At 34.9% G+C, this 14,412-nt stretch overlaps 1 protein-coding gene across 1 annotated transcript in view; it reads left to right on the forward strand.

Moving 5' to 3' along the window:
- LOC140434673 (uncharacterized) overlaps positions 1–14,412 on the forward strand; it is a 66,328-nt gene that overhangs the window by 49,935 nt on the left and 1,981 nt on the right. Inside the window, exons 4-6 of the mRNA XM_072523094.1 lie at positions 2,150–2,325; positions 8,802–8,994; positions 10,620–10,665. Coding sequence (XP_072379195.1) covers positions 2,150–2,325; positions 8,802–8,994; positions 10,620–10,665 — 415 coding nt within the window. The remainder of the gene's footprint in view (positions 1–2,149; positions 2,326–8,801; positions 8,995–10,619; positions 10,666–14,412) is intronic.

The following is a 14,412-nucleotide window of genomic DNA, read 5'->3' on the forward strand; positions in this document are numbered from 1 at the left end:
CACAGATAGTGTTCCGTTGTCTCGTTTTCAGCCTGACAAAATTTGCAACCCACACTTTCTGTCAATAGGATTTTATTCATGTGCCCCTTGAGGTGACAGTGTCCAATTCGAAGACCTACTGTAATTCGCATATCATGTATAAATCTTTCTTCTGGCTGCGTTTCTTGCTATTCCAACGACGGGTTCTGGGCCTATGAATGTTTTTGCCTCTCCCCTGGCAAGTAGGTCCAATTTTCATTCTCTTCAATGCAAGGTATGCTCAGACACCCAGCGTAAACTTACTTTGTTACTTTTTTTATCCGAATTCCATTCCAAAAACAGTTCCAAACTTACTTGGAGTAAATTCGATTGGATTGAAGTGCCTTTAATGCCGTCTAGCTATCCAATACAATTTTTATAGATCCGTCCCTGCAATGTCCCATTATTAGTTCCTGTAGAGTTTATGCTCTATAGCATAAATTTCTGTTTGGAACATAGTGGAGTGATTACATAGGCTTTCACTAAGGCTTAACCTTTGGTTTCCCTCCGTATATTTCAGCTTTAACTCTTTCATTGGTTTTAGAGCCGTTTGTATACCAGCATTGGTCTGCCATTATGAGATTTGTTTTATTCTACTTCCATTCGTCTCTTTTTAGAAAGACGAGGTAAACTGTTTTTCTAAATTATATTTAGATTGCATTGCACCTTTTGCATTTTTTATCATCTCTCCAGATTTGATCCCGGTATCCCTTCACCCTGGTTGCTGACATATGATCCTCCTTCTGTATATTCCTACATTCGCCTGCTTCTCCATCCATATATGTAATGTAATATGACCTCTATGCAGATATTTGTGGTAATCGACATAGCTCCTATTATGATTAAGCATGCTTGCACATCTGTTTGGGTTCCATACCCCATGATTTCTCACATATTCTTCGACATGTCCAATTGGAGACTATCGCTCTGTTGACTATTATTTTCTCTAGGCATTTGACCTCATTCGCCTCTTTGATAGTTTCTGCATAGAGAGTGGGCATCCAAATGTTACCTAGGCTCCGTCTCCTTGTGAAACTGATCGCTACTGTTTTGCTAGTATTGACAGACAGTTTTTTCCCCACCGCATCACCTAGTAAAGGTGAATTACATTTCACATTGAATGTTCGTTGGAATGTGCTGAATAGAACATTTTGTATTTTCCTCTTGCGTCAAGGAGTGAGATCAGATCATTCACCAGGAGTAACCACAGAAGAGGAGAAAGCACTCCCCCTTGTAGGCACCCTTTAGCTGTTTTGGCCACAACCTCCTCTCCTTGCAGGTCTGTTAGAATCAGCCTATTTTCCAATATTGCTTTGATCCAGTTGCATACGGTAATGGATATCCCTTTTCATGCTACTGTATCATAAAGGGAATTTGGTAGTGAATTATTAAATGAGCCTTTTATATCTAGAAACGCGGTTAACGCAATCTCTCCATTATTAATGGAGTGACTGATTTTCTGAACTACCTCGCCCCGTGCTGTTTTTGTTGATTTTCCTTCTTGATAGGCATGCTGATTGCCATTGAGAGGATGAGAATCTTCGTTAATATATCTATCAAGAATTTTTTCTATTGCTTCTAACAAAAATAATGTAAGACTTATGGGTCTGTAGGATTTAGGTAGGGCGTTCTCTTGTCGTCCTATTTTGTGTATGTACACCACTCTTACAGTTGCCCAAGTCTCTGATATATAAGCTAGTGATATATTAGTTCTAAAGATATTTGTTAGGATGGATAATAAAATGTCCAATCCTTTTTGTATAGGGCAGGAAATATTCCATATTCCCCTGGAGATTTAAATGGAACAAACTGGTTAATAGCCCATTTTACATTCTCTGCTTTTATGTCTTTTACCGATAATTCCGTCTTTTTTAGGACGTTTAGGTCGTCTTAGGTTTCCAATCTGAGTCTGTTCGTCAATAATTGTTGATCCTGGGATGTAAAAGTTTAAAAACCATTTTTCATTGAATTTAAAGTGCCACACGGTCTGTTATTTTGAACTTTTTGGAACACTTTAGTTTCATAGATTTATAAGTTTAAGCAAACAAAGCAAAACAAAATTTTCAGCGTATTACACCTTCACTTTTCTCACAACACTACTGCACTATAACTCATGTATTTATATTTTTAGTGAATCACATTCAACTGGAGAAATATTTGAAATAACCAAAGGCTATTATAACGAAAAAGAATTTGTGATTTGCATTGATAATTTAGTAGATAATGAAGAATATACGCTGTCTGTAAATTACAGTACTAATGATGGCTGCACAAACTGTACTACTAGCATAAAATTTAGGACACCGGGTACGTATTAATTAATCATTGTAATATTTAAGAATATAGTTAATGTCAAAAATCGTAAATTTTAAAAAATCCATTTTTAACAAAACTTTCGGGTAAAATTTCAAGTACAATCATACAATCTCAAGTTTCGAACGTTTCTTCTTCTATATCGAAAATCGGTTTATCTTTTTAGTTGGCCACTGGTACAGACTCTCAATTCTTATGGTCTTTCAACAATTCTTTAATTATTTATTGTTATGCTTTTCCATTTGCTCCCTCTTAAGATCTTAGCTAATATATAAACACTAGACTAAAAACATGCAGAAAGAATATTGGGATAATATCAGAATGGGTTAGACCAGGCAAATTAACAATTAACGCCATGCATAAACTATAACAAATAATACAAAAGTAAGAAAATATAGTCGAGAAATACACGTAGTTTTACGGTCAAAAATGATGGAAGAATTAAGGGACCTTGGGGTTCCAACAAAACTAAAGAATATTTTAACAGTTGCGCTTAAAAACAACACCGCAAAAGTTAGATTCAAAGGAATAATTTCCTAAGAAATTAAAATAAACAAAGGCATGAAGCAATGAGCTGCCATTTTCCCGTTACTGTTTAACCTAATTCTAGAAGCAATAATCAGGAAGGCTGATTCTATAAAACTGGATAATAAAATAGTATTACCAATCAACACCAAATATGCCTACGTAGAAACTCTGACCAGTATGGCAAACACAAAGATGGCAAAAGGACTAGGTTTGGGGACAAATCAAAACAAAACAAAGTATATGAAGATAGGGAGAGAAGACATAAAAACAGATACACACCAGATCACATCAAACTCTAGGTTTGAAACTGTACCCACCTTCACGTATTTGGAAATGGCAATTGACAAGACTGGAAGGGATAGAGTAGAAGAAAGAATTTTAAAAGAAAATCAGTCGTATGGCATAAACAGAAATTTAATTAGAAGCAAAAAATTAAGCAAAAACACAAGAATGAATATATACAGAACCTTAATTAGACCAGGTGTTGCTTATACTATGGAAACAACAACGAGAAATAACAATAGAAACACACCTTACTAAAATTTTAGGACTAGAAGTCGCATGGCTTGGTTTACTATTATTTTCCATTTTTTTCTTTCCTTCTACTTTATACTTCCAATTTAGGATTTTAAGTTCTATGTCTCTTTCAGCCTGCTTCTTCCACCTGGTTTTCGGCCTAACTTTCCTACTATTTTTCTTTTTAAAATTCTTTTAGGTAGTTTCATGTTTGGCATCCTTTGGATATGCCGCAGCCATCTCAGTCTGCGATTTTATGAACCCTACGATATTCTGTTCTCCATACATTGTCTCTAGTTTTATATTTGGTTTTTTTATCCACATTCCATTCCATAGCTTTCCTCCAAATATTTTCCTGAAGACTTTTCTCTTCGACACTTGCATGACTTGTTCTGATTTACTCATCGTCCATGTTTAACTGGCATATAAAACTATAAGTCTTATTGTATTCTTAGCCCTTCTAGATATGTTTTAACTTCTTAATATGATGTTCAAAGCAAAGAAACAACGATTACCGGCCATAATTCTCGTTTGGATTTCTTCTTTTATATTTGGTGTCCTGGTAAATGATGCACATAGGGATTGGAATCTTTCTACTTCCTCGAATTTATATGTTTTCCCTTCTGTGATTATTGTCAGATATTGTCCTTGTATGTAGTTTCGTTCTGTCAATTCCATATATTTGGTCTTTTCTTCATTTATGTATATCCCTTTTTTTCTCGCTTTCGCTTCTAATCTGTTTAGTATTTCTTTTAATTCTTGTTTACATTTGGCTCTCAGTACAATGTCATCAGCGAATGCTAGGCATTGGTGTTTCCGTTGATATAAAAGGTCTCTTCTGTTAATGCTGGCTTCTATGACGACAATTTTAAAAAGAATACTGAACAACAATGATGACGGTGAGTCCTTCTTGTCGCATCCCCTTACTGAATTCAAAGTTATCTGTTTTTTGTCATTTATTTTAACTCCGTTTTCCTGTTGTTCTGAGTGTCACCTTTATCATTCTTAGTAATTTTTCACTAATTCTCATTTCATGTAGTACCTTTTATATTTCTGTTCATTTTACACTGTCAAAAGCTTGTCGATGAATAGGGCCACTGTAGATTTCTCCTATTCGTAACTTTCTGCTTATATTTCACGCAATAAAAAAATTTGATCTTCTTTGCCGCGCCCTCTTCTGAATGCACATTGATATTCTACGTCATTATCTACTTTTTGTGATATCTTATCTTTTATATGTCCTGCAAGTATTTTATATTTTATATGCATCATTTAGTAGCGCTATTTTCCTGTAATTATGGCATAAACTTTAGTCGTCTCTTTTATGAATTGGGCACAGTGTTACTTCAGTCCATTCTTTCTGTATGCGTTTTTATTCCCATATTTCTTTTAGCAACTTTTTCAATTTATCTTTTTCTTAATTACTTTCCTGTTACTTCATCGTTTCTTGGGCTCTTATTTTTCTTTAGATTATTTATTTTTCATTAGGTGGTCTTTCCTCTGTTCGTTCTTTTCTTCTATACATTTCAATTGATCTTCATTGTATTTTCCTTTACTTTGATTTTAGGATTTTTTGGTTCGTTTTCTTTGTTCGTTGTATTTTTCTCTAGCTCTGGTGGTTTTTTCTTTGATCATTTTGAGTCTTAATTTATTTCGTTCATCTAGTTCTGCTTTACATTCCTCATTTAATCATTCTTTCTATTCATCTTTTATATTTTCATTACTAGCTTGCGCTGCTTTGGTCGTACATACTTTAATTTGCATCTATGTTTGTTCAATATTTCCTAATAAAAAGACTATTCGTTCATATGTCTTTTGTTCTTCTTCTGATAGTAGTCTAATAGGTTTAGTTGCTTTATACTTTTTTTCTGTTGGTTTCTAAAAACTGCTATAAGCTGCTTAATTTGTATTCCGACTATAAAATGATCTGTGTCTGCATCTGATCCTCTGTATATTCTTATGTTCCTTATAGATTTTTCCATGTCTTTTTCGACGAGCACATGATCTATTTGGTTTACAGTTTTCCCATCTAGCGATCTCCACGTTCCTTGGTGTATTCATATTTCTTTCTTTTGGAAAATCTATTAAGAAGTGCCATTTCCGTTCTTTACTTTATGCAAACTATATTTTCTTATAGTGGATACTTATATTTCTTCTTTTTCTATTTTTGCATTAGCATCATCTAGTACTATTTTTACATCGTATTTGGGAATATTTTCAAATACTGTGTCTACTTGATTATAGAAGTTTTCTTTTATTTCTATGTTTTTTTTCTTCAGTCGGTGCGTGTATGTTTATAATTTTTTTTTTTAATATTTTTGATATTTTCGCCTTATTCGTAGTACTAATATTCTATCTGAAATTGGTTTTAAGTCAACGATTAGATCTTTCAGCTTTTTATTTACCACAAAGAATGTGCCTAACAGTCTTTTTTCTCCTCCGCTATTGAAAAATAAATGGTCATTTATTTTTATTGTGTTTTGTGACTAAGTGTTTTAGCTTTCCTTCCTCGTATGTTCCGCTTACATTTCATGTCCCTACTAATATATAATTCTTTCTTCTTTTGACATATCATCATTTATATAAATTCGTTCGTCCTTTGTGGTTTTTATTTACTGTTATTTTTTATTACTTCGATTTTATTTTTCACGCTGTTAAGTTCCACTATAGCAGTATTTTCTCCTATTTTCCTTGCTCCATTTATATCTACTGATACTTGTAGTTCGTTTTCCATTAAATTCTCCATAATCTCTCACAAAACTTTTTAATCATTTGTATCAAATTTTATTCCTTGTATTATTACATTTTTCCTCCTTCTTTCTCTCTCAATTTGTTATGTTTTACGTTTACTGTGTTAATTTCCCTTTCTGATAGATCTATTTGTTTTATAACTTTTACATTTGTTTTTCGCAGCTTTTATATTTCATCTTTGTAGTCGCTTTGTTGATCTTTTAGTTCTTTAATTTCCTTCTTTGGTTGTGTGATTTTGTCTCCGGATCTATATTGTTTTTTGTCTTTTATATCCATTGTTAATTCCCTCATCATTTTCATCACTTGGTCCATTGCTGTAGTTTCCTTCCTTTCCTTTTGCTGTAGTTTCCTTCTCTTCTTGTTTTCCCTTCATCAGTTAGCTCGTCATCTGAATGCATTGTTTTTTATTCCTAGTAATTTCCTGTGCTAGAGTTTTAGGTCACTGCGTCAAAGCAATTCTACAGCACTTTTATTTCTAGTTAAAAATCAGAATCTGCCCCTGCTTATCTGTTTATAATAAAATTATTGAAAGTTTTCTACCTACAGTTCTTTTCCTGTTTTTTAATATTACTTATTTATTACTTATGTTGTGAATTCCTGTACGAATGCACCTCCCACAAGTTTTAATATCCTAAAATCTATTATTCTTTACATACGTTATTTCTTAGAATTAGCTCCCACCTCTAACTTTTAATAGTCTTGAATTTTTGTGGGATCCGGATTTTATATCTATGTATTATACCTCTCGTACTTAGGTTAATTAAATTAGTTAAATTCATTAATTATTATAAGAGTACTCACAATTATGTAGTTGTTAGGTATTATTGCGTCATTTATTGTCACTTTCCTTCATTATTTACACACTGTATTTAAAAATTCGCTCGTCACAGCTCAAAAATTGAGTACTCACAGAGTTACTTCAAACACGTTTATCATTTATCAGTAGAGATCCCCAAAATAACAAGAGAGGGTAAAAACGAACATGGAAATAGAAAACAAACTAAAGGGAGAAATCAGACATATCAAAGCACTCCGCCTAGAATGGATCGGACACATACTGACATGCAGTATATCAAGACATGCTTCGAAGAATAACCAATTGGACTCCACTATGGCCTAGAAGAAGAAGAAGACATAGAAAAAAATGTCGAGTGGCTTGCTAAGAGCCAGTAGTCAGTCAGTGTGAATATCGTTGTGTTGTTGTGGTGAGGAAGGTTGTTAGCCATGCCACGCTGTGGGGTACCTTCGCGTGTTACTAGCTATACATTTGGGAACGGCTCTTTCGGTTGAGCATTTTTGGCTTGCAGATTGTTAGAATCTGTGATATCTTAATGGCGTCGCTTCTAGGATGTTGCAATACCCATCAGGAAGTTCGTTTTCAGCCAAATTGAGAAGTTTTGCCGGGAGGAAGGGAACTTTCTTTGCGGGGTGCCTGGTGAGAATGTGTACTAGGCGGTGGCAAGATGTTTGAAGGACCTCCTTTGCTCTGATGTTGGAGCTTGTTATGGTTCGTAGGACATTTATCTTGCCGAGAGTTTGGATTCTACTCTCTACGGTAGGTATGTTTGCAAGTTGATGAATTAATGTCGACCTGTTTAGGGTGAAATTTAGTTCCGTATCCCAATTGAAGTTCCTCTGAAATTGAACACCCACATAGGTGACCGAACTTTGAAACGGGAGTCTGGCTCCATAGAGCTCTATTAGGTTGCCTTCGTCCTCAAACCGAGAAGTTTCCGGAGACCTGAAGAGGATGGCTTGTGTCTTGGTTGGGTTGAGAGTGACTCTCCATTTGTTGCACCATTTGACGATCTTGTCAAGTTGGGTCTGTGACCTGCTGAACACAGAGCGGCTCCTAATCGTTCCGTCGACTGTGCCTGAAAAGAGCAGTGCAGGGTCGTCGTCATAGAGGGGGGTGATTTCGTTTTGATCGGTAGGGCAGGGAAGGTCGCTGTTATAAACTGTGTAAAGGATTGGCGCTAAAATTGAGCCTTAAGGCACTCCAGCTTGTGGAGTGAATGGTGTGGAATAATTGTAGATTCTAACTTATAGTACGATTGGAGAGATATGAGTGTATTGTTTTTAGAAATGTGGTTTTCCAGTCCAACCACATTTAACTCCACTGATCTTGTTTCAACTTGTTAACCTCTAGTTTTATACTCTCTGATTAATCTGCGCTTTGTGCTGATTTTAGCGAGGATGCGTTGCGAAAGCATTGAAGTATATGGATTTATTTTAATCATTTTAATTGCTAGGAAAGAAGCCTCTCGTAAGAGGCTTTCAACTTTTGAAATCCCTGTGTTAACTTGATTAGTTGTTGACGTAACACCTAACTCTGGAATGTTGTGGTCGATGAACTCTTGGAAAAGTTCCCAATTAGCTTTACGATAATCTCGTTTGTAAATAGCAGTTAAGGGTTGGGGGGGAGTTGAAGTCAGTTTTGACTAATAGTGGCAGGTGGTCAGAAGTTATTGAGTCTCCAATGTAGCATTCATCATCGATCCTATTCAGCACAGAGTCTGTACAGAGGATATGATCAACGATTAATGCCCCTTGATGACTGAAAAACGTGACTTCCGTGTTGATGATTGTTTTGTTTGTTTAATGTGCTGGGTGTAATAGTTTTTTTTTTCTTTTATTACTTCGAGTAACATTTAGTTCGTATTTTTTTTTTTCAGAAAAACTAAGAAGAAATATTCCTGTCTTCGTGGGAATAGTAGCTTCTGTATCACTAATCATCATCGCGATGTGTTTTTACAACATTCGTTCAAAATGTATATACAGGTACATACAAGAAATAAAAAGACTCCCTCTTCTAAGGACTTGCGGAGTTGCAGCGCCAGAAGTAAATGTTTGTTCTTCATCAAGAAGGTAAGAATAGAATGATATACTAAAATATTATTATTTACAATAGCCCTTTTTGTATGTCTTCCACATCTTTTGTTCTTTTGATTGTAATACTTAGTGTTTCTTGGGGGTATATTGAGAGCTATTACAACCATTCCTTTTAGTTTATGTTTATCAATACGTCTTAAGCAATGAGCATCTTAAATGATAAGCTATTTAAAAATTATGAAAATTATTTAATGTTGTTCTTTAAATCTAGACTTGGTAATATAAGGTTCTGAAACAGTTTTCTTGTGGCATATCCTAAGTTAAATATTGTGTTTATAGGGTATTACATCACAATTGATTGTAATTAAAATTGCATTTTTAAATAAACAATTTGGCGTTAAAAGTCATTGGTGAGGTTATGTCTTTTCAAAAATAATGTATAAAAAACGAACTAAGAAAACTTTAATGCAATTTAATGCAAATAGCTTGAGCTCCTTTTGACATCTTTTCGTTAACTAGTATGTATTTTAATATTTTCGTTTTGGATACATTATATTTTAATATTTTCATTTTGGATACATTAAATCTTATTAAAATCTTTCATTTTCTGTACTTTACGCTGGATTATCTTATATACCTTCTTTTTATCCCTTTTGGGATCTAATTCATAATATTACGCTTCTGCTCTAACTTTTTAATAGCTAAAATAGCTAACTTCACTTACCATTTGACCAGTTATGCTTTCCCTACATACCACAATCTATATTACTCACGGTAGTTTTTTCGCCTAAACGCAATGGAAAACGCAATTTTGAGCAATCTTCTTCTTTTAAGATCATTCACTAATTTCATACTTTTAAATATTATAGCCCTCTACACACGTCCCGACAAGACCACCCAACTGTCGTGACCAACAACGTTGGTCCCGACGGTTGGTGTGTGTGTGTGTGTGTGTGTACACTTGTTGACTGACAAAAATAGTTGTACCCGACCGATTTGGTTGTACAACCGCGACATTCCCATACTCAACCTGTCGGGTCGGGACGTAACAACTATTTTTGTCGGTCAACAAACTTACACACACACACACACCAACCCTCAAGCCCAACGTTGTCGGGCCCAATTTTGTCGGTCACGACAGTTGGGTCGTTTAGTTGGGACAAGTATATGGGGTTCAAACTTCAAAGATTTCATGATCAGTTGATTGTAGCCTATAATAATTGTCAAAAAATTCTTGAAACAACTTTAGTATCTCTAGAGTATAGACGAAAATGAAAGGTCATTATATATTCCAAAATCAATTTTATGTTGGCAAGAATGCTTTAAAAGTTTAGAGTGTATTCTCATTAGTCTATAAAGTCAAGAAATAATATCATGGAGACGGGTTTTTAAAGAAAAATATGATAAGAATGGAATGAATCATTATACAAAACAAATTATTTACAGATTTATCAAAACTGTATGGTATTACATTTTTTAACATTTACATAATAATATAAAGATGCAATATATAACCTAGTTCCTTAATATGTATATATATATATATATATATATATATATATATATATATATATATATATATATATATATATAGAAAAGAAAATGAGCACAGAAGAATAAATAAGAACTATATGGATATGTAGTAAAAGAAATTGTTTTAGGTGTACAATTAATTCGATATACCTGCCGATAGAACATCAAAAATTGGTGAGTAGCATTAATTATCACTACTAATCATTTAGCTTATAAAACATTTTTAACATAAAAGTTAAAAAAGTTAAAAAAAAAACTTTACAATGAGGTAAAAACTTCTAGTGTCATTGGTATATGTTTAATAAAACATTAAATTAAAAATCCAACTGGATTACAATTGTTCAAATTGTTCGGAACGAACGTTTTAGGTCTTATAAGCGTAATTGCATACATACCGTTTTTGGACGGCCAGCATAAAATCGGCCGATATTTTACTGGTGGCAGATGCTTGCAAACGCACCGGATTTTTACCGCTCAAACAAGTAGTTGCTTTGCTGTCGTGACACGAAGTTATTGAATAATACCATCTGTAGTGAAGCTTGAAGTACTTGCTAAATAATCGTAAAAAGAAGAATTGATGAATGACGAGATACTCAATATGATGGAACAACGGATACCATGTAAAAACAAAGATAACAATAAATACAGAGAGATTAACCACGAGATCAGGAAAATGATAGCAGTAATAGAGCATGCAAAAGAAAAATACTTTGAAATGCAAAGAGATCGGGGACCTTTAAAAATATACGATCTATTTAATCTACCCAAGAAAGTTAAATAAATGGCAGGACTAAGGAAACAAAATCTCACTGGTGCACTTGTGGATTACTATAACACAGACTGATCAGAACAACGTTGGGAAAAACACAACGACGAACTTGTCGATGATGAAAGATGGGACCTGGAACACATAAAACTTACTCCAGAAGAAATAGATATTACAAAAGAAGTAATATTACACGTATTAAAAACAATGAAGAGTGAGAAAATCCCTGAATATGACATGCTTCCTATCGTAATAATAAAAATTATAGATGAGAAGCACATTGATGTTTTAGTAACACCCTTGAACCTAATTTATAGTTCAGGCGTATTATTACCCAAGGACTGGTTAACGTTGATCTTTTTTGTCTCCCCAAAAAAGAGAATGCGGGGATTATCCCACCATTAGCTTGATGTTTCGTGTGCTAAAGTTATTATCAAAAGACATCCATAACCGAATATACCATAAACTGGACATAGACATTATTGATATACAATTTGGGTTGCGCAAAGGTTTAGGAACGCGTGAAGCTCTTTCTTCATTTAATATACTGATACAAAGATGCCTGGACGTCAATCAAGATCGTATCGAATTTATACTATAAGCAGCAAGCAAAAGTACGTATTAACGAACAGCTGTCAAAGGATATTGAAATTAGACGTGGGGTGAGACAGGGAGGCGTATTGTCGCCAATTCTTTGATATGCGGACGACACTGTCTCCTTGGCCAAAAATATTGAAGATCTTCAGAGACTGATGACCAGAATAGCGGAGTATGGAAAAGAATACGATCTAACAATGAACGTCAGGAAGGCAAAAGTTATGAGAATGTGGAAAATTAAAAAAAATATCAAAAATCTTCTAATAAACGGAACTGATGTCGAACGAGTGGACAAATATGAATATCTTGGAACAATGATTAACTCCACAAATGATTATTTCCAGTGAATCAAAATCAGAATATAAAAAGCTGGAGCAAATTTCAACAAAATGGGAAGAGTTTAAAAAAGAATTTAAAGTTAAAACTAAGAGTTAGGTTGGCGAGGTGCTACATTTTTTTCTGGTTTGTTTTGTGAGATGGAAGATTGGACCTTGAATGCGAAATCAATAAAAAAACTGGAATTATTCGAGTTGGGGGTGTATAGAAGAATTCTGAAAATATCGTGGACAGAACACGTCACAAACAAAGAGGTTCTGAAGATGAATAAACAAATTTTAAATACAATCAAAACCAGAAAATTTGAATATTACACGTGGACAGAGCTACAATTTGTTCCAATTGATTATGCAGAGAAAAATACAAGAAAGATAAGCATAGGGAGACGTAAAGTCGTCTCCTAAGTCTGAATATCTGTGACGATTGCCGATCTTCGTCGCAAAGATGGCACTTGAAGAAAAGTACTATGACAAATTGCCATTATTTAATGGGAAGTCTTCTTGTTCTTCTAAGTTCTTAGTCTTGGTCGTCTAGGCTATAATTAAATTTATCACCCTGTAGACCCAAATATTAATAGATAGATAGCTAGATAGACGTATTAAGGTGGCATTTGGCCTACTCCACTGCGGCCTTTTCAGATCTATTGTGGTCCTCTAATCTATTGTGGTCCTTGGACAAACCTCTTTATGCCCATGCACTCTTTAGAGCCACACAAGACCGAGAGAAGTATGCCAGAATTAAGAAGAATCCTAGATTACATTTTCTAGTCTGTTTCGTTTGTCTTTGTACTGGTGAATTCCTTCTCCATTCGAAAGATTTGTGTGCTACCCAGTTTCTTGTACCTATTCTTGTTTCTGCCTTTGCAACGCCGCAGAAGAGTTCCGGTCCAATGAATGGCATTAATAAGCCTTGTTTGGTCATTTCATCTAATTTTTCATTGACCTAATGAACCTCCTCTCTCTGGTATCCAGGCTACCATAGCCTTGCTATGGTCTCATTGTTTATTTAGGGTATCCACAGAATCTTATACTAGCTTAGAATTGACCTCTATAGAGTTGAGTACCTTAAGAGCTACCTGGCTATCTTTGAAGATGACAATTGAACGGAGCGTTATTTTCTGCCTTTCTATTTCTTCCACGCAGTGATGGATTGCCGTTATTTCCACCTGGAAAATTGTGACATCCTTAGATAGACTTACCGGAAAGCCACCAGTGCACCTTGTAGCTTCTGCTTGTGTGGATACACCTTCCTTTCAGTCTTCCCTGTCTAGTATATTAATTTTGAATTTATTGTCAAAGCTATATCTCGTAACTGTTGCCTTGATGGGTTGACACATTACGATATCTACTTTCAGCTCCTTTTTCTATTGTCAGCACTATGCGCCTGGCTTATGTGTCAATGACTATTAATTTGTGCATCACAGATCTGGCTTCGCCCTGTATAAAGATGTGAAGTGGTGGAAGATTCAGCAGGACTTCCAACGCCGCTGTAGGAGTTGTTTTTATGGCCCCCGTAATACAGACATGCTAGCCTTTGTGTATTAATTAGCAACCTTATTGCTCCCACTTGCTGCGTCTTTGTCCAACACGTCACAGACCCATAGGTTATCATAGGTCTAATAATCCTTGTGTATAACTAAAGGGTGATTATGGAGTTGAGCCCCCAATTTTTACCACACATCCTTCTACTGCCCATGGCTATCTGCCCAAGGACATAATAGCTTTCTGTGTAGTTTTCAGTATGTGAGTATTCTATGGAAGCTTATAATCAAAATATACCTCTAGGCACTTTGTTTCTTTGGCAAATGGAATATCTGTTCCTCCCAGCGCTGATGGTTTTAGGCCTTGCTGTTTTTTTGTGAAGTTAATGATTTTTATTTTTGGAGCAATGACTATTAGTCTGTCTTGTTTACACTAGTTATCAACCAGAACTCCTCCTTGTGGACAGCCTCTACCTGTTCTTGCTTTGATGGTTGGTTTACCCAGAGTGGATATTACTATAATATTCTCCAGGAATGCCTTTATCCATCCGCATATTACCACAGGTGTGCCTCGTCTACTGACTGCTTTAACCAAAGAGTTGGTGGTAACATTATTAAATATCTTCAATATCTAAAAAAAGAGGACATTGCTATCTCTTTGCCTTCTATTAACTTTCAGATAAGCCTATTTAAATCACCCAACGCTTAGTCCGTAGATTTACCAGGTTGGTATGCATATTGA

Source organism: Diabrotica undecimpunctata, chromosome 2 (assembly GCF_040954645.1).
Source record: "Diabrotica undecimpunctata isolate CICGRU chromosome 2, icDiaUnde3, whole genome shotgun sequence".
Lineage (NCBI taxonomy): Eukaryota > Metazoa > Arthropoda > Insecta > Coleoptera > Chrysomelidae > Diabrotica > Diabrotica undecimpunctata.